Below are 25280 nucleotides of genomic sequence, written 5' to 3' on the forward strand. Positions count from 1 at the left end.
ATATAATTATAAATCGTAAACGAGGGACGGTATTGTCACCTTGATATCACGAGGGACAGTATTGTCACCTTTATATCAACATTCCTATGAACTTTTCCCTCAATCAGAATAACCATAGCAGCTCGATGGTTATAAAAAAGGGCAATCCTGAAGTTGAAGCTAATATATTTAGTCTGCTGTCGTTCCAGTAAGTTTATTTTCGAGTCAATTAAACAACATTTAATGATCTTGTGGTATGTGGACAAAATATATCTGGTATTTTTACTGTTATGAACCTGCAAATAAATTTATGTGAACTGAAAAGCTATATTAATAGCCACAATTTTACAGTTGGTTACAGAAGGTCTTTGGCGCTGGAAATAGAAGAACTCTTACTGAAGATGATATATATCCCATCAACCCAAACTTTCAGAGCGAACGGTTGACTGGTCTTCTCGAACAGTAAGCACACTGATATTATCAAATGTATTCTTAGTTAATGGTATTTTTTCCAATGATCACTAGAAAAAAGAAAATTCGATTACTTTTAAACTCTTAGTTAGAATTTTATTGTCATAAAATGGTCTCAGGCAATGGCTTTGGGAATCGCAAAAAAATAAAAACCCTTCTCTGGTTGTCACTATCCTCAAAAGACATCTTTTCAGCTTGATTGTGTTTGTTTTTACTACAAATTGTGAGGTTAGTTCTATTTTTTATTATAATAAATTTTTTAACCTAAACTTTGGTTCCAAATCGTCAACCCAAACAATTTAATTCGAAACGCACAAATCAAAAATGTTAACTAAAGTAAAACTAAAGTATTCTTTTTAGGCGGTTTTAAGATGTACCGCTCCTCTCTTTGTTGCTAAAATAGCATCTTACTTCGATCCGAAAGTTGAAATGACGGAAAAAACAGCTTTTCTTTGGTCATGTAAGTACTCTGGTATTGGTAATTTGTGAACTTTGACGTCATATCTAACCGTATCACATTTTTTCGAATAGAAGAGAAAGTAATATGCCAGTTAATAACAGTAACACCAAGTATAATGATTTCAGTCGGTTTGTTACTTCTTTACGTCGTGATGATTTTGATCGGTGGTTACGCTAATTTTTACCGCTTCAAAAAGCTTGGAACCGCTATAAGAATTGCTTTGACTGGACTTATATACAGAAAGGTAACAATCATTACATAAGTATAGGTTTAGCCCAATCGTTGATAACAAAATAAATGCTTTTCAACATAGTACTTGCCCTGCAAACAGAAAAGAGATATTTATTGAGTAAGGAATACTGAACTGTTTATAACATCAGGCGTGTAGGATAACCCAAGGGGAGATAGGAGACCGATCTGTGGGTATGATTATAAACCTAATGACTAATGATGCTCAGCGTATAGAAGAGGTAACCCTTGACAATTGATCATATTAATTGGTGTTTGTAATTTTAAGTTAAGTTAGAAAATATTTGAAATCATCGCATGGTTAACTTGTCAAACATTTACAAAATATCCAGGTTGAAAGCTAGTCAATATTTTTTTTGATGAATTATTTAATATATGCATTTTGCCTACTATTTGACTTTCAGTTAATACCCTTCGCTGGAATCTTATTGAACCTCTCATCAGTCCTAATTGTCAGCTTTATTGTGATGCACAACCAAATTGGCATATACGCTACACTGGCAGGCTTTCTTGTCATGTTCCTTTTTGTACCTATCCAAATTTCCATGGGGAGGATTGTGTTTTATCTTCGGTGAGTTATAACTGGTACTCATTCTATAATTTACTTGTAGCGATATTATCTAAAACGAAAAGTTTAATTTCATTTATTATCAGTGACATTCGTCATCTTCTTTAGGGTCTTTATCAGATATTGATAAGTAATAAGCACGTGACGAAGTTTAACCACATGATCTGACGACATTAACCACATGATCTGACGACATTAACCACATGATCTGACGACATTAGCCACACGATCTGACGACATTAACCACATGATCTGACGACATTAACCACATTATCTGACGACATTAACCACACGATCTGACGACATTGACCAGATGATCTGACGACATTAGCCACACGATCTGACGACATTAACCACATGATCTGACGACATTAACCACATTATCTGACGACATTAACCACATGATCTGACGACATTGACCACATGATCTGACGACATTAACCACATTATCTGACGACATTAACCACACGATCTGACGACATTAACCACATGATCTGACGACATTAACTACACGATCTGACGACATTAACCACATGATCTGACGACATTAACCACATTATCTGACGACATTAACCACGTGATCTGACGACATTAACCACACGATCTGACGACATTAACCACACGATCTGACGACATTAACCACACGATCTGACGACATTAACCACACAATCTGACGACATAAACCACGTGATCTGACGACATTAACCACATGATCTGACGACATTAACCACATGATCTGACGACATTAACCACATGATCTGACGACATTAACCACATTATCTGACGACATTAACCACATGATCTGACGACATTAACCACACGATCTGACGACATTAACCACACGATCTGACGACATTAACCACACGATCTGATGACATTAAACATTATGATATGTATTACTTCAGAACCAATGCGGCACCGCTAACGGACAGCCGAGTTAAGATTATACACGAGATGATTCTTTTCATCAAGATCATAAAGATGTACGGTTGGGAACTCATGTTTAAGAAGCTTGTAGAAAAGGTGAATTCTAGGATGATAATAGGATAATGCTAATAGGGTGAAATTAAATGTAGCATTTGATATCTTGTTCATCGCAATCTTTATCACATCTTCTCACCAAGTCACCATGCCCATGGCTTACAAAGAAAATAATATTGACAGTTGTTTCAATTCTGATGATTATAAGAGGATAAAAGGAAATGAAAATATTTTAAATCGTGCTTCCGACAGATCAGACTCAAGGAATCACGCTATATTGGAGTGTTTGTGCTGACAAATGCCATGATCACCGGTTTTTACTTTATTGCTCCTGTCGTGTCTCTTCTTGTGTTTATAACTGTGAGTTTTGTTCCACTTTTTCAGATAAATGCAAGAGATAAGGGTTGTATATTCTTTGCAGCTTAAATGTATCAAATTGTTTGACTTGATTCTGAACTCTTCAGTACAATATATTTGGGGAATTTTGTAATCCAACTAGGCACACTTACCTCAACTGTGCCCAACTGTGCCCCAACTGTGCCTAGCTAGATTACGAAGTGGCCTGTATTCGAAATTTAGGAGCGTATATTAGACCCCTTACCAGTTGAAGCGATCTCTGGATGAACCAATCCTGATAACACATGTTTTCTTTTACTTGTCTATGATGGGAGTTATCGGTATTCAAATCAACATTTATCTTGGGAATTCCTTTTCTCTTATACCACAAGTCATACACAGCCTACGGAGAATCCAGGTTCGAAACAAGATAAGCAAATTTACCTTAGAATTTTCAATGATTAGACTTTTTTCTGTATCATTTATAAAAACAAAGAACAACATTTGGTTCTCAATTTTTATCTTATCCATCAACTTTGGCACATCAAATTAAGTATCCAGTGTCGCTATAAAAATTTGAACTTAATCTTCAGGATTTTCTGAATGCCGATGAAATAAAGCATCTTCCCAAAGATGCTACTATCACCAAACTTACCAACGAAGTTATTGCGAATAAGAATTTTTTACACAAGGACCCAGAAGTGAAGGATATTAACGGATCTAATTTTCTAACTGCAGGTAAGAATGCTTCTCATCAAGGAACTCAAAATAAAAAAGCAATAAAAATCACTTCAATGTACTTCTTTGAAACATACAGCGTAACGTTTCCATCAAATAGAGACACCAACTACTGCTGAGCAGAGTGACATTGCTGTAAATTTTGACAATCTCTCTTCACGTTGGGGGTCTGAAACCTTTTCTTTAGCTGGTAAGTTTTTAGACAATCAACATATCCATTATCACCATTTCACGATTAATGCATAAAGGAAAGTGCCAAATATTGTATCTTGAAAGGCTAACTTTATAATAACAATTAATAACTAATATTGTATCTTAGAAACTTCTAAATATCTTTAGGAGTTAATCTGCGTGTAAAGAAGGGTGAACTTATCGCTGTAGTGGGACCTGTTGCTTGTGGTAAAACTACCCTGCTCATGACCATCCTACAGGAGTTAGAGCATGAGGGTACTCTCAATATAGATGGTAGAATAGGCTTCTCATCACAAGTACCTTGGATATTTAACGGTGAGACATTGTTAGTTTGTTATATGTGGCAATGTTTGGTCAGGTGGAGGGGGATCTCAGATCTGTTCCATTCATTTCTTCTTTATTTTTCAAATGTAATATTTTTTCCGAAGAGTTTGAAAATATCTAAGCCAAACGTTGCAAAATTAAACCAAAAAGTAAACCAAAAAAACTCGTACATTTTTTGAAGTTATGTTTTTCCATTCCAGGGAATATTGAAGAAAACATTCTAATGAACAGACCTCTTGATAAGGACAGATTAAAAAGATGTATTGAGTCTTGTTATCTCACCGGGGTAGGTACCAGGTGCACTGAAAAGATACAGTAAGACTTTAAAAACTAACTAGACATGAATTTCGGTTCAATATCATTTATTTTTTCCATTCACCCTGTTTCATTACCTAAAAAGTAAACACTATCCAGGATCTAGAACTGTTTCCGAATGGGCTGTATACAGTTGTCGGAGAGCGGGGTGTTCAGTTGAGTGGGGGACAGAGAGCTCGGGTTAATCTCGCTAGAGCTGTATACGGTTAGTTCATTATATTCGCTAGAGCTGTATTATTATAAAGGGTCTCAATAAGAGGTCTCGACTGCCTAGGCGTCAAACCTTGGCAGTCGGTAGTTTTCCTCTGGCCCGGGATCAGCTGACCCTAGGGACCAGAGGGTAAAGGTGTAGAGACTATGTGTATCTACAAATCTTTCGAGGTTGTTTTTACAAGGGACAGGGCTTGCTACGCAAGGGAAGAAAACCGGGAGAAACAATCACAAATTATACAAATAAATATTATAAAACCTAGCAAAAAGAAATTCAAACAATCCTACACTACTACAAATGTTTATTACATACTACACTGTAATACACGATAAATAAATGCTGTATAATCAAGAAACAGGGCTTGCAGGGCAAGGGACGGAACACAGGGACTGGCTACAGAGTGTATAAAACAGTGATTCAGCAAGTACCCATTGGGTATTGCTGAATCTGACCCACAAAATACCACAATCAATACAAGAATATACAATATTTAAACAAACATCATGTTTATACAAGAATCAGGGCATGCAGAGCAAGAGAAGAAGAATAAGAGAAAAACTCCAACACATGTATACCCCTTAGTCCAGTAAATAACAATAATTACTTGTACACAAAGCTGTATTTAATATAAAATACATAACAAATACACAGTCTACCCAATATACGGGTTAAAAATTGTATAAACAAGAGACAGGGCTTGCATAGCAAGGGAAGAGATATAAGAGGACCAGGTAAAAAGTGTTTATTACAGTATCCAGTGAAGAATAAACTAAATATAGAGTATCTACAGTGTATTATACTCTCAATAATATCATATGTCTAAGACCATCCTGAGAATTCTGGCTGATCCAAGCAGAGCTGTCTTCTGGAGATTAGAGATGCTCAGATTGCAGTGGACTGCGTCGAGGTGTTTACGAAAGTTAATGGTGATAGTTCCTAATGCGCCTATCACCACAGGGACGATTGTGACCTTTCGTAAATTCCAGTTCTTCTTAATTTCTCTTTTTAGGTCTTGATATTTCAGTATCTTTTCTTGTTCTCTATCCAGGATCCGGGTATCTCCTGGGACTGCAACGTCAATGATGGTTGCTGCGTTGGTTACCTTGTCTACCAGGAGGAGATCCGGTCTGCAGTGTTCGATAACGTGGTCCGACTGGACATGGAAGTCCCACAATATCTTGACTTTTTCGTTCTCCAGCACCTTCTCTGCCCGGTGTTCGTACCACCTTTTACTGCGTGGGAAGCCGTATTCCTTGCACAGACTCCAGTGCAATGCGGCAGCTACTTTGTCATGCCGACACTTATATTCTGTCTGTGAAAGTTTTGGGCACCCATTCAGTATGTGGTCTATTGTCTCGTAATGATTTCTGCAGAGTCTGCAGAGGGGAGAAGAGCCAGGTGTTTTGTCAATCCTGTGCTTCACATAATTCGTCCTAAGTGCTTGGTCTTGGGCTGCTATCAACAATCCTTCTGTCTCCTTCTTCAAGTCTTGTTGAGTGAGCCAGTTCCAAGAGGTTAACGGGTCCGCTATACCCACCATCTGCCTTGGGAACTGTCCGTGCATCACTTTAGCAGTCCACTTCTCCTTGCGGATTTCCTCGCGTTGTGTTCGGTCGATATCTTTCTCTATCTCTTCACCCAAGAGTATCTTGTCTTTGACAAAGTAGTCCTTCAGAGCAATCAGTTCTGGGTCTCTACTTCTCACCACATAAGTGGTGAGTGCATTCTCCTCTCTCTTTACGACTTCCTCTATACTATGTAGCCCACGGCCACCCAGTTGACGGCTTACGTATAACCGATCAACATCTCCTTGGGGGTGGTGAGCTCCATTTATCCTCATCAGTTTCCGGGTCTTGACATCTAAGGCTTTGGTCTCTCCAGCATTCCATGAGAGAATTCCAGCTCCATATCTTATCACAGGTACAGCCCAGGTGTTAATTGCTTGTATACTATTCCTGCCATGAAGCTGGGATTTTAAAACCTTTTTAACTCTTCTGATATACTCTTTTGTAACCAGTGCTTTCATCTCTTTGTGCAGTATATCATTGGCTTCTAGTATTCCCAGATACTTATAGCCCTCGTCCTCCAACTCATGGATCTGTTCACCTGTGGGTAGGGAGATGCCTTCAAAAACGGCTCTTGCTCCCTTCTTCACCTTCACCACGGCACATTTCTCTAGCCCGAATTCCATTTTTATGTCACTGCTGAACTCTGCTGTGGTATTAACCAGTGTTTGCATTTCGTCTTCACTCTCGGCATACAACTTGAGGTCGTCCATGTATAGCCTATGTGACACTTTCGGTCGACTTCCCTTCTCCAGAGAGTATCCTATGTCATGCTTATTCAAAAGAATGGACAGGGGTATAAGACTCATGATAAAGTGAATAGGTAATACTGAGTCTCCTTGGAATAGACCTCTATTAATTTTAATTCTCCCAAGGGAAACTTTACCAAGCATCAGGTTAACATACGATTGTTTGAAGGAGGCTTCAAACAGATCTATGATGGATGAAGAGATACCACACATGGTCAAACAAGACAGAATCCAAGAGTGTGGGACGCTATCATACGCCTTCTTGTAGTCTATAAACGTCATGTTCAGGTTCCGCTTCCTTCGTTTACAGTTCTTCAGAATGAGTTTGTCTATCATTAACTGTTCTTTACATCCTCTGCTCTTCTTCTTGCACCCTTTCTGCTCAGGGGGGAGGAGTTTTTGCTGGTCTAAATGGTTGTATATGGAATCTGAGATTAGACCAGTGAACAGTTTCCACATAGCTGATAAGCATGTAATAGGTCTGAAATTGCCTGGGATGGGTCCTTTGGAGTGGTCTTTTATGAGCAGGTACGTGCGTCCCAATGTCATCCAGTCTGGGATATCAGCGTTGGTTAGGCAATTCATAAGTTGATCTGCAATCCTATTGTGGAGTTCTTTAAAGTGCTTTATCCAATAAGCATGCAGTTCGTCTGTACCAGGAGAGGACCAATTGGTCATTTTCTTCACTCTATCTGCAACCAGGGTGTTAGTTATAACAAACTGTCGCTGTTCATCTGCTGAGGCTAGTGCTGTTCTGACATCCGGTAACCATTCAGCATCACTGTTATGTTCAACCGGCTGCTCCCATATGTTCTTCCAGAACTTCAAACAAGAATCCTTGTCAGCCTCAGGGTGGGAGATATCCTGTTCTTCAGGGTTTGTTTGAAGGTTTCTGTAGAACTGCCTCTGGTTGTTTCCAAACAACTTGTTCTGGTGGTATCGTTCGCATCTTTTATTAAATCTCTTTATCTTAGCTGCTTTTGCACGAAGACGTTGCTTGAGCTCCTCAATGATGCATGATATACCCTTTTTCTTCAACAGGGGGTGACGTCTGTTGAGCCCTTCTAGTATTTTTTGTTTAAGGGTAATACCTTTCTTCTTCTCCTCAAGATAAGAGATGTCTTTCCTCACCTGGGTAATCTTATCTTCGATTCTTCTTTTCCATAGCGGAGTTTTCCGCTTCTCTGTATTCTTATTTGCAGGTTTTTCACCAAGTCTTTCGCTGACTAAATGTGCTCCTGCAAGCAATAGAGTGTTGGTTTCAGTGATTGAAGAAGTAGGAATCTCTGCTATACATGAGTTGATGAGAGATGTTTCCTCCATAAGCTTCTTTCTGTTCACATGTCTCAGGGGCTTGGTTTCTATCACTGAAGGGTCTTCTAAGAGGGTTTTTAGCCGCTCAATGATTGCCTCCTTGTCAAAATCAGGTACCGTTGCGGTGGGGTTGAGTTCTTCGGCGGCAACAGTTGGGATAGTTGCATCCCTCAACGTCCTGATTGCTTGGGAGACTGTGGGTAGAGCTTGAGTTGTTGTTATTATTATTATTATTTACTTGAGTTGTTGTTATTATTATTATTATTATTATAAAACAGGATCTTACCGACAAAAATGATTCTTAAAAATCCCTTAATGCGGTAAACTGTACCCTTGAAAAATATTTTACCAACATCTGTTGCATGCAGCTGTATACGGTTAGTAATTAATGGGGTTGGGATACTAGCCACAGCCGTATTTCATGCCATGTTTAAGTAGCCGAAGAATCCAGGTCCAAGGAATCCAAGGTTGCAATTATGCATGCATATAATTCATCTGGTGGGTCGGTTATGTATACGGTTAGTTCATCATATTCTTTTTTTTAATGAAGAACGATTTTTAATATAATTTGTTAAGGCCATTATTCGGTACATAAACTTAGGATGTAACTCACTAACAATTTCAGGGGAAGATCCGATAATACTTCTAAATGACCCTCTCAGTGCTGTAGATAGCAGATGTGCTAAACACATCTTCAACAAGTATGTCTCCATGATGACAAACAAACCAAAGTTAAGCAAAGCACTATGTATATAAAGCGATTGTTTAACTTCAGTCAGACAACATATTCAATTCCAGACCATTGGAAACAATGATATAAGACGCGTTTTATTTTACTCCACTCTTCTTCTTTTCCTATTGCAGATAATAATACTGCATCTACCTGAACCTTGTTGAAGAACAACTTGAGTAAGATTGGAAAGCTAACTAATACTCAAAAGCTTGCTTCAGGTTGATTAAAGAACAACTGTCCGGCAAGACAAGAATTCTTGTAACCCACGCCACCCACTTTCTAAGCGAAGTTGACCGTATAGTTGTCATGGATACAGAGGTTGCTACTGATGGTGACGACAATGCTGAAGTTGTGGGCAAGATAAGCCACATAGCGACCTACTCGGAGCTATTGTTAAAAGGTTCGTGAGTTTGTTTACGAATTCTTGATATTCGACAGAAAGGTGAAATCACTGCGACTTCATATTTCATTTTTATGTAAATTGCTTAGGTGTGGAACTATCCATGCTCGGGGTTGAAAAGAAAGTTAAGCGCATCAGAACAACGTCTAAGATTTCTGCAGAGTTTGGAGGAGGAATTGGAGAGGAGATTTCAGAATGGGAGGAGGAAGAGGTACCCTTTTTTTATATTTTACAATATAGGGTGCCCGATTAGTTGCTGGCTAAACGTTTATTTGTTATCTACATTGAAGTTCATTTTTATCTGTTATATCCAGGGGTGTAGGAACGATTTCCTTCATGGGGGGGGGGGGGGGGGGGGGGGGGGGCCAAAGCCTGAATTTCGCCAAAGCCTGAATTTTGCAGCATGTGCGGTATCGCGATTTTTCACGTTTGCCGCGACAAATCACGATTTTTCAGATCATGGCCTCACGACAAATCGCGATTCTTTCAGTTCTCCGCGTCAAATTGCGCATTTTCCTTTAAATCTGAGGACCAAATTCGCGTATTTTCCTTCAAATCTGTGGGCCAAATATCACGTTTTCTATAATTAGTATATGAAATCAATCAGTATCACATCCACAACCTTCCGAATGTAGGTACGGACTTCAAAAAACCGAAAAAAATATTTTCGACTCAGAATGATCAGGATAGCATGAAACATGAACAAAAGTAGTTTCCAAGAAAACTTTGAAAATTTTTGACTTAAACAATTTTTAAAAACCTAAATTAAAAAATTTGGCCCTTTTTGGCCCCTTGCCCAGATTTCATGGGGGGCGATCAGGCGATGGCCCCCCTGCCCCCCCCCCCCCCCCCCCCCCCCCCGCTTCCTACACCCCTGGTTATATCCCATGAATTAATCCCATTTTAGGAAATAAAAGAAGATGAGAGACCAGAGGAGTTCAAAGAAGAGAAGAAGACGGGTTCTTTAGATATACTACTCTACTTTAGGTCTGATATTTTTAAAATCCACTCCTGTACTGTTGTGACTTTTCCCATCTTTAAATACCCGTCTCAATTAAATTATAACGATAAAAAGGTTCAGTTCCATCAAATTTAATGTGTTTATATACTACAGGGCTAATATAAGTAATATTGTTTAATATTTCAGATACTTATCACTGAGTTTCGGATATCTAGCAGTCCCCATTTTGATAATAGCCATGATAGCTCCACAAATACTCATCATATTTCAAGAGCAATACGCAGTCAGCTGGTATGTAGCCAAGTGTCTCTCCTGCTCATAGTTATTCTTTAATACTTACTCTGAGATTTAGATTATCTTCACTGTGTTATTCGTAACGATGTGTAAACGTTTATATATATACGATAATGAACCTACCAGGGTGGACAACAGAGCTGAAGGAGTTAACAAGGAGGCAGAAATAGTGTCCCAAGATGAAACCCACTATAAAATCTACCTCGGACTGGCCTGCGGGGCTATTTTATTAATCCTCCTCAAATCTTTAATTTTCGTGTTCATAGTGTACAGGTTCGATAGCGTGATTTTTTAATAAAACAATAATAAAAGTAACATCATGTCCATCCCATCGGTAATCTATAATCTAAAGCATAAATAACGTTATCTGTGATATAATCTACATTCCGTCAAAAATCATAATTCTCAGGGCTGGTAGAATACTTCACGATAAAGCCCTTTTTGCCTTGCTTAGATCCCCCATGAGATATTTTGACACCCACCCTATAGGTTTGTTTCTTGATTGATGATTTGTAGATGATTGGTTCTGTAGTTTCTATCACCTAAGAGCTTTTTCACGTAGTCCATTTTATTTCTGTTACTCAATTTAATATTTAAGCCTGAAAATAACGTAATCCGTTATATATATAACGGATTTATAAATAAAGATGCTAGGCGTAGAGATTTTTACTGAATATTGATATAAGATTAAACTTATTTCAGGTTTGGTGATCAACAGATTTTCAAAAGATGTTTACTTCATGGACGAACGATTACCAGGGGTTACATTTGACTTTGCTCAGCTCTTTATTCTCTATCTTGGTAACAGATACCACTATAAACCGATTTTATGAAGTTTTAATTATTTGGCCTCCTCAAAGTTTTGTCGGCACTATACCGAAGAAACCAGTCCCAAAACTCACACCTGACCATCCTCATTAAGCGGCCAGTAAATATCCAGAACACACACAATCTCCGCTTTTGTTAGTAAGAAAGTTAAGATCGAAGTCGAATTTATAACAAATTTGTATACCACTTTCAGCATCTGTTATCCTGATTGTAATAGCTAATTACTGGTTTATCATACCGCTAATTGTGCTGACGGTATTGTTTCTGTACACTGTGCGATACTATCTCACTACATCTATAGAAATGCGAAGGATCGAAGCATTGAGTAAGCAAAACTTCTGAAACTCTCTCTTAATCGAAACTTTTAACTTTGTATCAATCGGTCCACTTTCAAGTTTGCGATATGGAAGTTTGAAAACTCATTAGACCCCTTTTCGGATATAAATTGAATTTGAAAACCATGTTCCTTCACCTTTTCATTCCCTATTCTTCCAACAGAGAGAAGTCCCATTATGTCCCATATCTCTGCCACATTATCTGGCCTTACTACTATTCGTGCCAACAATCAGGTTAGCGAATAAAATCAATGTAAATATTTGACCTATATCTCATATGTATATTGAACATTGTACAGTTCTACTACAGGCTGCAGGAGAGTGACATCTACTATCATAATTACTTAATTACAGCACATCTACTATCATAATTTCTTAATTACAACACATCTACTATCATAATTAATTAATTACAGCACACCTACTATCATAATTACTTAATTACAACACATCTACTATCATAATTACTTAATTACAGCACATCTACTATCATAATTACTTTATTACAACACGTCTACTATCATAATTACTTAATAAAAACACATCTACTATCACAATTACTTAATTACAGCACATCTACTATCACAATTACTTAATTACAACACATCTACTATCATAATTGCTTAATTACAACACATGTACTATCATAATTACAACACATCTACTATCATAATTGCTTAATTACAACACATGTACTATCATAATTCATAATTACTTAATTACATCACATCTACTATCAATATTTCTTAATTACAACACATACACTATCATAATTACTTAATTACAGCACATCTGCTATCATGATTACTTAATTACAGCACATCTTATATCACAATTACTTCATTACAACACATCTACAATCATAATTACTTAATTACAGCACATCTACTATCATAATTACTTAATTACAGCACATCTACTATCATAATTACTTAATTACAACACATCTACTATCATAATTACTTAATTACAGCACATCAAACTATTAAAAACGTTTTATCTCTATCATTCAGATAGACATATACGAATCAACGCACTATTACCTGCGAGATGAGCACACACGGTGCTGGATGCTGTTTGAGGCGTCAACTGAATGGTTAGCTACACGTCTAGATTTTATCACCATAGCTACTTCCGTCCTCGCTACTTTTCTAACAGTCGCTCTCAGGGATGTTATCAGTGCTTCCATTGCTGGGCTAGCTTTAGTTTACGTTAATAATATGATCGGTGGTTTACAATGGTGCGTTAACCAATATACAGAGACTGAAAACATGATGACGGCTGTTGAAAGAATTTTCATGTTCGCTGAATTACCACCAGAGGCTCCTTTAGAGGCTCCAGATAGAAACAAAGACCAGGGCAACTGTCATGCTATTACCGACAGTAATGTTGTACAGAAGGGTGTGATAGAGTTTAGAAATGTTAAATTGAAGTACGATCCTGACCCTGAATCTGACTATATTCTCTATGATTTATCCTTTATAACCAAACCATGCGAGAAGATCGGAATTGTGGGTAGAACTGGCGCTGGTAAAAGTACAATACTACAAGCTCTATTCAGAATGGTTGAGCCAGAAGGAGATATACTGTTAGATGGAATGTTGACGAGAGATATGGGACTCCACGAACTTAGAAAATCTATCAGTATAATTCCTCAAGAGAGTCTTCTCTTTTCGGAAACTCTGAGAGTTAATCTTGATCCGTTCACAGAGTTTAGTGACGAGTATTTGTGGGATGCGCTAGAGAAGGTAGAGTTGAAAAAGTACATTTCAGCCCAGACTGGAGGTCTGGAGATGACGGTCCAGGAGGGTGGTGGGAATCTGTCAGCTGGTCAGAGACAGCTGTTGTGTCTTGCTAGAGCTATGCTGAAAGATAACAAGTTTTTGGTTATTGATGAGGCCACAGCTAATGTAGACGAGGTAAGGATTTATTTAAATAATTTGAGGCGAGGGATGAGGTTTCAAATAAAATAACGGTGGAGGTAACAATGAGTACAGGGCCGGGTGGAGACTGGAGGGTGGGGAGGGTGGAGTGGGTTGGGAGGGTAGCGTGATGAAACATTTGTTGATAACTTTTAACGATCTAATCCACATTTTCAGAAAACTGATCATCTGATCCAGCAGACTCTCCGACAGAAGTTCTCCGACTGCACTGTCCTGACAATAGCTCACAGAATAAACACCATTATCGACAGTCACCGTGTTATGGTTATTGACGCGGGTAGATTGGTTGAGTTTGACAAACCGGCAGTACTTCTGCAGAGACCTGACAGTATTTTCTACGATTTAGTCAAAGAAACTGGAATGTTCGATGTTTTATTGGAACAAGCTGATCTTGCTCTAACGAGATAACTGTGAATGCAAATTAAAAGCGTATTCTTTAAATTTTGTATTCAAATCTTCATCAATAGTGGTCAGGTGGCAGGATTTTGTTTTTTGACCCTGATGAAATCTGAAATCTCTAGCAACTTATTTATGAGACATATCGATTTTAAAGCTTTCAATAAAAAACAATACACGATTTCAATTTTATTTTTCAAAGAGTTCTAAATTACATCGTTAAAGTTTGTTTTTAATTCTAACAGTCTCCTTAAATCGTTGTATCCTATATCTAATTCGTTGTATTCTACCTTACTCGGGAATATTATAGCGGGTTAATTTATGACTGGGAAAATTAATAACCGGGAAAAATATGGCGGACTTTCCCAAAACCCGCCAAATTATCCCGGTCATGTATTTACCGGTGGCCGACCTTTCAAGTTTTTTTTCAGAGGTCAACAAATTTTCAACCGAAATTTCTGTTTTTGTTGCTTGTTAAAGAAGTTATTTCAATTTACAGTTATTGATATTACTCAGAAATAGAAAAAAATACACGTCTATTTAAAGGAAAATAAATCTAAGCAATAATAAGTCAAATCTTCATTAAAGCGTATTCTCATTCTCATTATCGCTAATGTCCCCGCCATTCTCATTATTCAAGAAAACAACAAATTTCAAGGATATTGAAATCCCCCTGAGCTGCTAACCGTCAAATTCGGAGTTGTATTGTTGTCTTAACAAGACTTTCATTTTGTCCGCTAATGGGGCTACTGCTCTGAAGGTCAGCCGGAGCTTAATTTCCTGCCCACCGCTTGGTATTGGGGAACGTCTTGGCTTTGCATCTTCAACTGCTCCAGTAATCAATCCACCGTGGACCATGAAATAGTGGCACAGTTTACTCACTTCTAGCGGGATGTGGCCACAAGTTACTCTAACGGGAAAAACTCCCTCTTTCTTTAGTCTACACACTGCACACGAGAAGCGATCAATCTTTAGAGACATTATTATTATAATATATATATTATTATTATTTTCGTTTTCTTCTATAACATATAAATTGTTTTCTTCTCTACGATTCACTGATTCATGGGCAAGAGAAGTGAGAATCACGGTCCACCCTGAAATCTGATTTCTATAACCAAATTGTGATTTTTTAAACGAAATTATGGTAGCAACCGCCAATAAATAAATACAGCCCTCCATCCACTGCTTCAAAAGTCTTCTCTAGCACATATGAGACTTCAGGTAAAATATGATGATCACCACCCCCTTGGAACCCCATAATCTGAGTCGGCGGGTTTTTTTGTGACTGGTAAAATTTTTGACCGGGAAAAATATGGCAGAATCTTCCAAAACCCACCACTTTATCCCGGTTATAATATTCCCGAGTAAGGTATATTTAATTCAACTATTTTTTTACTAAAACATAAGTTTCGCCCTGGTTGCACGATCAATCTCCCCAGAATCGACATTAGGGACACTCTAAGTCTAACATCAGACCTGATATTTAACGTACAGACTCGAGAGTGTCTCAAAAAAGGCAACCAAGTGATCAGTGTTAGTACCTCAAGAACGGTTTGAGAAAAGCATTTATTATTTACAGGGGCTGTATACAGGGTATGACCTCAAAGCTCCAGAGTCCGTGAACATTTTACAAACCTCAAGTTCATTCGAGTGGGGTGTGGTAGCCTCATGGCACTTTTTTTACAAATTGTCTGACAACTCGATTATTGTTTACACTTTACGCTATCGGCTTGTTCTTCGTTCTTGGTCTCAAAGTGAAAATCGTGTGACGTTAAGCTTGGACCACCAACTCTTTTTCTTGCAAATCGTCTCAGGAGTCATGTAAATTGTAAATGCAATAAGCAATTTATTGCAATTCTCATGTGCTTATTGGGTTCTTTATTGACTTTAACAGACCTGCTTGTTCGTTAGCATGAAGATATGGAACACAACCATACTCATGATCCCTTGGTGAAAGAGAAGAAGCAACTCATAATTTCGTTAAAGAATAGGCATAATTCCGAAGGAGTTCATTGGGGCTAAAAATCTGGGATACGTTGTTCTGGGACAGAACGAATCAGTCTAAGTGATGAATTAAGAGGCACGGTTTAATCGTAAGCTCAATTATGCAAATCTCATGGTTAATTGCAGACAACAGTTAACAACTCGAAAGCTGCAAGCTCAGATAAGGTAGTTTCAGTGATCTGCACTCTGCAGATTATTTAGTTTAAGTAAACTCTATAGCCATACTGACCAACAGAGAAAATATCTTGAAGGGGCATACATTTTGATCTAAAAGAGGGGCTTCTTTTGATTGGTCGGCGTTGACAGTAAGCCTTCCTTACGGTGGCTTTCGCAACGCGTCCCCATTTCCCCAACTCTTGCTGTAAATGCTGCTGGAGATAGAGAGAGAGAGAGAGAGAGAGAGAGAGAGAGAGAGAGAGAGAGAGAGAGAGAGAGAGAGAGAGAGAGAGAGAGAGAGAGAGAGAGAGAGAGAGAGAGAGAGAGAGAGAGAGAGAGAGAGAGACTCCTAAGTTATATACCATAAATTTATTAAACATAGATATCGACAACAGACTCCGAGAGTCTTGAAGTTCTGTTTACACCGCCCCTGGTGTAACCCCTCCGGGTTAACGACGAGGAGACAGGGGCATTCAGAGGGGCGTCTGTCTAGCCCTAAATGAAGCTTCGCCTTCGGCAGGCTTTGCCCCTTCGGGTCGTAGCATTTACATTTTTAGTATCATGGTATAGTCCTACCCATGATGAGATCTGAACACTGCCATAATTCTGGGAAAACTTAAATTTGAGCTCGACATCGAGTTGTTTTCCATAGCTCATAATAAAATGTTTTGAAAAGAATGACATGAGACGTGGAAAGTTCGGGAATGTATCATAAAATATCCATTCTACACAATAGCATAATTATAGGATGTTTATTGTTTATAAACAACCGTGTATTTTATAAACAACATGATATCGGGCAAGCCAGAAACACGCCTACACGCCCACATTTCAAGACGTAGCTATAATCAGGAAGGTCGGTATGAAACCAAACAAACAAGGCTCCATATTTGACGCGCAGCATAAATTGGTTGCGCGAGGATTTAACATATACCGGAGACTCGCGGGCGGAAACAAATATTGCACGCGCACGCTGCGTGCAAGATTTCTATGTTCCACGAGGGCGATAGCCGTGGAGGAACATATGTTTCGTATAGCACGGAGGGCCATCGTGGCCCGGAGTGCAATATGCTATACGATTTTCCGCCCGCGGGTCGAGGTGATGTGGATTATATCCACCAGCGGGCGTATTACAGTTAATATATAATTTTATAAATAAACAATGGAGCTTGTATAAAAGTCAACTATAGAAAAGGTCGCCACTAATTGTTGTAACCATGGTAACACGTCACGTGTTCAATGTAAGCCAATCATAAAGGGCTGTGTCGTATATATATATAGGGGCTGGAGATGCACTGCATTCCTGGGCCGTGGGAATAATGAATGTAATGTCAGTGATGATGAATATCAATAATATAGGGGGATTATAGTGCTGATGTGTATTATGTAGTGTGTTATAATAACTTTGATATATATCAAAGTATCATGTCATCTGCTCACGAGCTGCATGAGCAGCCCTACCGGACACAAAAATAAAATGTATATAATATAGTCAGTGTAATAAGGAATTTCACATGGAGACGATACAGAAACTGAAAATATTTTAGAGAACTCCGGGCTATATTGCTACTGGTCAAATTAAATGTCACTTGTTAGCGGGCTATATCATGAGCGGGCTGTAGAGATATCGGGCCCTTTTACAGCGGGCTGGTGAGAGCCCGCTATGCGAAAAAGCGCACGCTGGTGGATATAATCCACATCACCTCGACCCGCGGGCGGAAAATCGTATAGCACTCGGGCCCGATGGGCCCTCCGTGCTATACGAAAATATGTCCTCCTCGGGCTAGCGCCCTCGGGGACATATGAAATATTGCACGCGCGTGCGCGTGCAATATTTTGTTCCGCCCGCGAGTCTCCGGTGATATGTATATTTCTACACTGTGTTTAAATTTAAAGTTACTTACAGGGCAGGAGTAACAACTAAATGGGGAGGGGGATCGTAATAATGTAATTTCTACACTGTGTTTAAATTTAAAGTTACTTACAGGGCAGGAGTAACAACTAAATGGGGAGGGGGATCGTAATACTTTAATTTCTACACTGTGTTTAAATTTAAAGTTACTTACAGGGCAGGAAAACAACTAAATGAGGAGGGGGAGTGCAATAATGTAATTTCTACACTGTGTTTACATTTAAAGTTACTTACAGGGTAGGAGTAACAACTAGATGGGGAGGAGGAGCGTACTGTGTTTAAATTTAAAGTGACTTACAGGGCAGAAGTAAAAACTAAATGGGGAGGGGGAGCTTATAAATAATGTAATTTCTACACTGTGTTTAAATTTAAAGTGACTTACAGGGTAGGAGTAACAACTAGATGGGGAGGGGGATCGTAATACTTTAATTTCTACACTGTGTTTAAATTTAAAGTTACTTACAGGGCAGGAAAACAACTAAATAGGGAGGGAGAGTGTAATAATGTAATTTCTACACTGTGTTTAAATTTAAAGTGACTTACAGGGCAACAGTATAGGGACTACGGGTGGAAGATGAATAATCAAAATTCCAACAGGATCTTGTTCCCTTCATTATATGGAATAATATAGTGTATCGCGTGTAATCGGATCCAATAACCTTATCAGACCTTATTTGGACGGACATTAAATGAACGGACATAATTATAAACGGACATTAATATGAACGCTAGAAGGCATTCAAAACCATCAAAAATCCGAGTTTCTTTTTCATTTTTTAAACGTTTTTTATTTCAGCAAATGGTTTTTAATTCAAAAGTAAGAAAATCAGTCGTTTAGCAGTAAAAATGTTAAAATATGTGTACATATGATCAGTGTCTAATATCAAATATCATCGTCATCAAATGGGTCTTCCTGCCGGAAATAGGCCGACAAAGGGGGGCCCCCGATTATTAGGGGTCAGATCATATGACGTATAATTAGTGATGTGACGTATAATTAGTGATGTGATCTATCAGTAGAATTTAATTGACCCAGAAATGAGCTAGATATAGGGTAGAGTTCACATGTCAATTCTGTAAATCATAGCTGTACATTAAGAAGTAAACATAATCTGACTGCTCGACTCGTAGATCACATATGGGACGGGAGCTCTTGCGAAAGGGGGTTCTCGTATCAAGGGATGTGAGACGCGTACGTGCCAAAGGCATGCAAGGGGAGTGAGCCGATCAAGTGTTCTTAGGTATATATACTGGAAGATGAAAGACAATAGTATCGCATTCTTACATTCTATCAACATGCCTACCTTCTCCAAATTCATCTCTGGTCGGACAGGATCTCAACATGCAACAGCTACTTGACTCTGATGGATACATCTACTGTCGGAAGAAGAACAAGGATTCAGCCCTCACATCTTCCTGGCGGTGCTGCAAGCACAAACTTCCTACGAAGTGTCCGTGTCTGTGCTATATATCCCTCTCAGATGATTCTCTCAAATTGAAAGCCCTCTGTTCAAGAGTTTGTGCGAGCTATCAAAGAGCAGCAAGTCATTACTGACTTTCACATCGACAGCTGGTTGAGTGTTTTTTTTATATTTTTTATTTTTATGTTGGGGCACCCACTTTACCTCCCTATTGGGAGGCTACGTCCGTCATTATTGACTAACGTCTATTGGGGTCCCTCTGCCCTCTGGTGTAGGTGTCAGTAGGTTGAGTGTTGGCAAGACACCCGATAAGAGGCGAAGGAATTACCATACCCAACTCCACGATATCTGTTCATTTTACTCCACATACTCTAGCAAGTTCGAGTATTTGTTTTCTGTAGCCTCAGTGTTTGGGCACGATATGTAGTAAATTATAATTTATGTATTCAGTATTCAGTATTCAGTATTCAGTATTCAGTATTCAGTATTCAGTATTCAGTATTCAGTATTCAGTATTCAGTATTCAGTATTCAGTATTCAGTATTCAGTATTCAGTATTCAGTATTCAGTATTCAGTATTCAGTATTCAGTATTCAGTATTCAGTATTCAGTATTCAGTATTCAGTATTCAGTATTCAGTATTCAGTATACAGTATTCAGTATTCAGTATTCAGTATTCAGTATTCAGTATTCAGTATTCAGTATTCAGTATTCAGTATTCAGTATTCAGTATTCAGTATTCAGTATTCAGTATTCAGTATTCAGTATTCAGTATTCAGTATTCAGTATTCAGTATTCAGTATTCAGTATTCAGTATTCAGTATTCAGTATTCAGTATTCAGTATTCAGTATTCAGTATTCAGTATTCAGTATTCAGTATTTAGTATTCAGTAAATTTGATTAATTATTCTACGAAAAAATGTCTATTGACTTGTTAATTTAAATCAAAAGTACGGAGTTAAACTGGGCTAGAAATCAGGTAGAGTTCACATGTTCTGTAAATCATAGCTGGTGGATCACATCACTAATTAAACGTCACATCACTAATTATACGTAAATTTGTTTTTTGTTTTGAAACCCCACGGTGGAGGTTGGCGTGTGCCGCAATTTATTGATCAATGGTTATTACATAAATGAAATTATAGAAGTCACACTAAAATATAATAATGTAAAATAAATATATTAAAATAAATGCCCTACTAAAAGTACTATATAACTAACGGTCTGCAAAACTGGTTGAAGTCGCAATTTGTAAACATGCTAATTACTATTTAATAATAATAGATAAAAAGTTTTGCGCGGCAGATGTAAATTCGGCATTGCATAATGGCAGTGAAATTAAAATGATATGTTGTTGATAAAAGATCATAGTCATTTGTCGCGAGTGATCTTTCTTTACTCGTTGTCGCTTACTAACTCGGTGCTGTAGTCTATTTGCGAGCGCCCTTCTCTTTGAGACTTTCTTAGCCCAGGTATACTATAAAGTAAGAAATTTGGCCAATTTTCATCGTCTCCTGAGCTTTGCAGCTTGAGGAGTTCGCGCTTAGCTGAATTTTTAAAGATTTCAATTGAAAAGGTAGAACTTGGAATAGTTATATCCTTACTTTGTTTTGTAATAGAGAGCATGGGTCCTTTGAAGAAAAGAGTATTTCTAAATGTTGGGCCGTTGTAAGTTGTGAACCAAGAAAGGTTATGTTCGTATGTGGAATTATAGGTGGGAATATCGTGAGGGAAAAGTTCTTTGATGGATTTAGGGAGAAGGCTTGGCATGTTCCTTACTTTGTGTAGTAGAATAAGAGCGTTTTTTACAATGACGCTATGGACTGTTAGGATATTATGCAATCTAAACGCACTTTTTGTGTGCTCCGGGGGATTGCCGTCTTTATATCTATAATTTACATATCCTGACATAACAGCTCTAATTCCCTGCTTTTGCTTGGTGAACAGAGATTCAATGTGACATTTTGAGGCAAATCCCCACACTAAAGAACAGAAATTTAGATGGGATTGGATAAGGCTTTGGAAAATGTTTAGGCGGGCTTTGATAGGTAGAAGGTGCTTTAGCTTATACATAACTCCGAGGTAGCGACCCATCTTTATTCTAACGGCCGTAATGTGTTTTTGCCAAGTGAGCTTTTCGTCTAGGATTACTCCTAAAAATCTTGCTTCAGTCTTACGTTCGATTACAGTGTTGTCAATGGACAAATTAAAGCCGCTGAAGTCGATTCTTTTTCTAGTGAAAATCATGTAACACGTCTTTTTTACATTTAAAGATAGCCCATTAACACCTACCCAATCTACAAGACGTGAAATTAGCTGATCAGCTTTTAATTGTATTTCTTCTAGGGTGGTTCCACTAATTAATATGTTTGCGTCGTCGGCATAAAGGATGAACTTTGCAAAATCACTAATTCCAGGTAGGTCGTTTATATAAATTACAAATAAGAGAGGTCCTAAAATGCTACCCTGAGGTACGCCGTAAACTATGGGCATGCTAGAAGAGCAAGTTCCGTTTAAAGTTACGTATTGAGATCGATTACAAAGGTAAGATCTAAACCATTCGTGCGCGACTCCCCTGATCCCATAATGGTCAAGCTTCTTAAGCAAGGTCTCATGGTCAAGCACGTCAAAGGCTTTACTGTAATCGAGCAGGAGCAGTAGGGAAATTTGTTTCTTATTCAGAGAGTGTAGTATAGAATTTTGGGCATTGAGCAGTGCATGTTCGCACGATCTTCCTGGCCGAAATCCGTATTGATTTTCGAAAAGAGAATCGTTCTTATCTAAAAATTCTAAAACACGAGCATGCATAAGTTTCTCATAAATTTTCGAGAATGATCCCAAAAGAGAGATCGGCCTATAATTAGCTACTTCCAATTTTGAACCACCTTTGTGGATAGGAACGACTTTCGCAGTTTTTAGAGCATTTGGGAAGGTACCACTGGAGAACGAACAGTTAATGACATTAGCTAGTGCCCTGGTAAAGTTTTCGCAGCTGTTTGCAATTTTCAACGGCTCAATTTTACAATCGAGTGTGGACTTGTTCTTAAGCCCTGATATTATCTTTTGGACTTCACCGTGTGATGTAGGCTTAAGAAACATCGAGTTACTACACGAAGCCTTAAGAAAATGCTTGAAACCACCTGGGTCAAAGGTTCGACGGGCAGCGATTTGCCTCTTGATACTGGCTGCAATACCGGAGAAGTAGCCGTTAAATTTCTCAGCGACTGCCAGATCGGAGCTTATAATCGTGCCATCGTCGTCCTTCAGACGGGTGTGTCCGAACTTTTTTCTGTTACGGTTCAGGAGGCCATTGATAATTTTCCATTGACTTTTAGAGCAGTTTTGGTATTTGTCAAACATTTTTTTATAGTACTTTTCTTTGGCTAGATTCACATGTTTGTGACAAAACTTTTTCATTTTATCATACGCGTCGCAGTTTTTTTGTGATGGATTTATAGTTTTTTCAAAAAAAAGTAACTTCTTGCGGTTGCATGCCGCCTCAAGCCAGGGTAAGATCCAAGGCTTTGGGTCAGCTCTTTCGAATTTTCTTCTCGAACTGTCGCGCTTCAGGGGGTATGCAGTATTGTAGTGTTTCATGTACGTTTGATAGATGGAATTGTATTGTTCATCAGCGCACGTTGAGGAGGTAGCATCATCCCAGGTCTCACTTACAATAAGCTCTTTGAATTTAGCATGATTAGCTTCGTTAAATACACGGGCCTCTAATTTCAAGCTAGTGTTGTTGTTCTTTACACGTTGACTACGGAATCGCTCGTTCAAACTAGGTGTGGCTCCTAAACTAATGGTCGTGCTAACCGCGAGATGATCTGACATATCCAACGTCACGACATTACAACTAATAACGTTGGTCACGTGATTAGTATACACGTGATCAATAAGCGTTGCACTGTGGTCAGTTACCCTGGTAGGCTTGGAGACAGTCTGGGCAAACCCATATTTTTCTAGTAAGCTTATAAGATCCTGGCTGTAAGCGTCGGTATCGTATTTTATAAGATCAATATTTGCATCACCCAGGAAGACTATCTGCTTTCTGGAGTGTCTATCAAGACCCCTGAGCACGTTTTCAAACTTTTCAAGGAATTTTTTAGGGCTTGTGGATGGCGAGCGGTAGAAATTTACGATGATTTTTGTCTTATTTCCGTTTTTAAAATTGTTGATTTTAAGCAATTGAAATTCTCCGCAAGTAACTTCTTCTGGACTCAGATTGAGTTCGAGTTCCTGTATTTTATCGTAATCACAAACGCGTTTGTTAACATAGAGCGCAAGACCACCTCCTTTTCCAGATTTACGTGCAGGTTCTTTGATAAAGGGCTCGTAAAACTGTTCTATTTCAATGTCGTTCAGACCATTAGGAAGATTAGAAATTTTACAGTTGGTTTCATTGAGGCAGATGAGGTCAAATTTGGAGAATGTTTCTATTTCTTCTCTAAAATTTGAGATATTCTTCACGAGTGATCTAACGTTTAACGAAAGTATCTTAAATTCGCGATTGCTAGGGGTCTTGATATTATCAGGGTGTTGGTACTTACAGCTAACCAATATCTCCGATATACAATTGTTGAGATCGATTTCGCTGGAATCTATTTCATCAGTAAGTTCGCCTATTTGATTCAGTACGTGAGAACGAATATAGGGGTTAAAAGTGGGGGTTATTGTATTGTAATTATCATTAAGTTCGTAGGAAGTTACTCTATAGCCAGGTATTAGGTTTAGACAGCATGTAATACAACCAAGATAATCTTTGAGGCATTTTTTATGAACTGGTTTGTCACATACAGGACAAATGAAAACATTTCTAGGAGCATAAGACCACCCGAAGCAACTTGAGCATTGTGATTTGAAACTAGGTTCAACCATTGTTCAAGATGTGTAAATACCAGATATCTGTGAATAATTAAGTAAGATATTAAATAGATAAGAGTGTATAGTATGGTGTATAGAATAGCTTGTACAGTCTAAGAATATGTATAAAATGCTAATGTGTGTGCGTGTGAATGAATGAGGAGTAAACTGTGTGCTGAGAAAGCGTAAAGAAGAAAAAGAAAACTTGTTAGACGGTCTACCTATCAAGAACTATACAGCTCTGTGTGTAGATAGAATCGTAACGTAGTCTACAATATTACAATATTACGATAGCGGTACTGATTTCAGAACTATTCTAAAGTGTTTAAAAAACTCGGGCAAGAATTCTAGTAACTTACGATAAGCTGATAAGAGCACGGGCATGACTATATATTTTTATGCGAGGGTTTTCATTATAACCATAAGATGTAAGCTATAATCCCTTAAAGATTTTGTAAAAATTTTGTGAAAATTTTGGCGCGGCAAGTATAAGTAGTAGGCTGGGGTACGGCTTTGTGAGTTTGTATTTAACCGTTAGTTACCAGGCAAGAGCGAGACAAACTCCCGCCTTAATGGCCA

At 38.3% G+C, this 25280-nt stretch overlaps 2 protein-coding genes across 2 annotated transcripts in view; both read left to right on the forward strand.

Moving 5' to 3' along the window:
- Positions 1 to 25280, forward strand: part of LOC134824344 (NAD(P) transhydrogenase, mitochondrial-like) — a 1149555-nt gene that overhangs the window by 685434 nt on the left and 438841 nt on the right. The gene's annotated exons all lie outside the window — the stretch shown is intronic.
- Positions 112 to 14632, forward strand: LOC134824131 (ATP-binding cassette sub-family C member 4-like). The gene is made up of 27 exons (XM_063835864.1): positions 112 to 187; positions 331 to 441; positions 570 to 678; positions 811 to 910; positions 1036 to 1154; positions 1291 to 1380; positions 1564 to 1730; positions 2633 to 2750; positions 2961 to 3068; positions 3313 to 3462; positions 3638 to 3782; positions 3883 to 3972; positions 4122 to 4289; positions 4499 to 4584; positions 4713 to 4818; positions 9078 to 9153; positions 9404 to 9585; positions 9675 to 9796; positions 10493 to 10572; positions 10733 to 10837; positions 10967 to 11113; positions 11250 to 11329; positions 11543 to 11641; positions 11862 to 11993; positions 12167 to 12237; positions 13017 to 13922; positions 14103 to 14632. Exons 1-27 carry the CDS (start codon positions 126 to 128, stop codon positions 14352 to 14354), a joined length of 3981 nt encoding a protein of 1326 aa, XP_063691934.1. The 5' UTR covers positions 112 to 125; the 3' UTR covers positions 14355 to 14632.

This window comes from Bolinopsis microptera, chromosome 12, assembly GCF_026151205.1.
Source record: "Bolinopsis microptera isolate Bmic1 chromosome 12, MBARI_Bmic_1.0, whole genome shotgun sequence".
Lineage (NCBI taxonomy): Eukaryota > Metazoa > Ctenophora > Tentaculata > Lobata > Bolinopsidae > Bolinopsis > Bolinopsis microptera.

Bases quoted from the DNA above. Each gene is read 5' to 3' on its own strand.
- LOC134824131 (XM_063835864.1), top strand. From the start codon at position 126: ATGGTTATAAAAAAGGGCAATCCTGAAGTTGAAGCTAATATATTTAGT. The intron at 2,751-2,960 runs GTGAATTCTAGG...TGCTTCCGACAG, and splicing joins TTAAGAAGCTTGTAGAAAAG to ATCAGACTCAAGGAATCACG. The intron at 3,463-3,637 runs GTTCGAAACAAG...CTTAATCTTCAG, and splicing joins ACAGCCTACGGAGAATCCAG to GATTTTCTGAATGCCGATGA.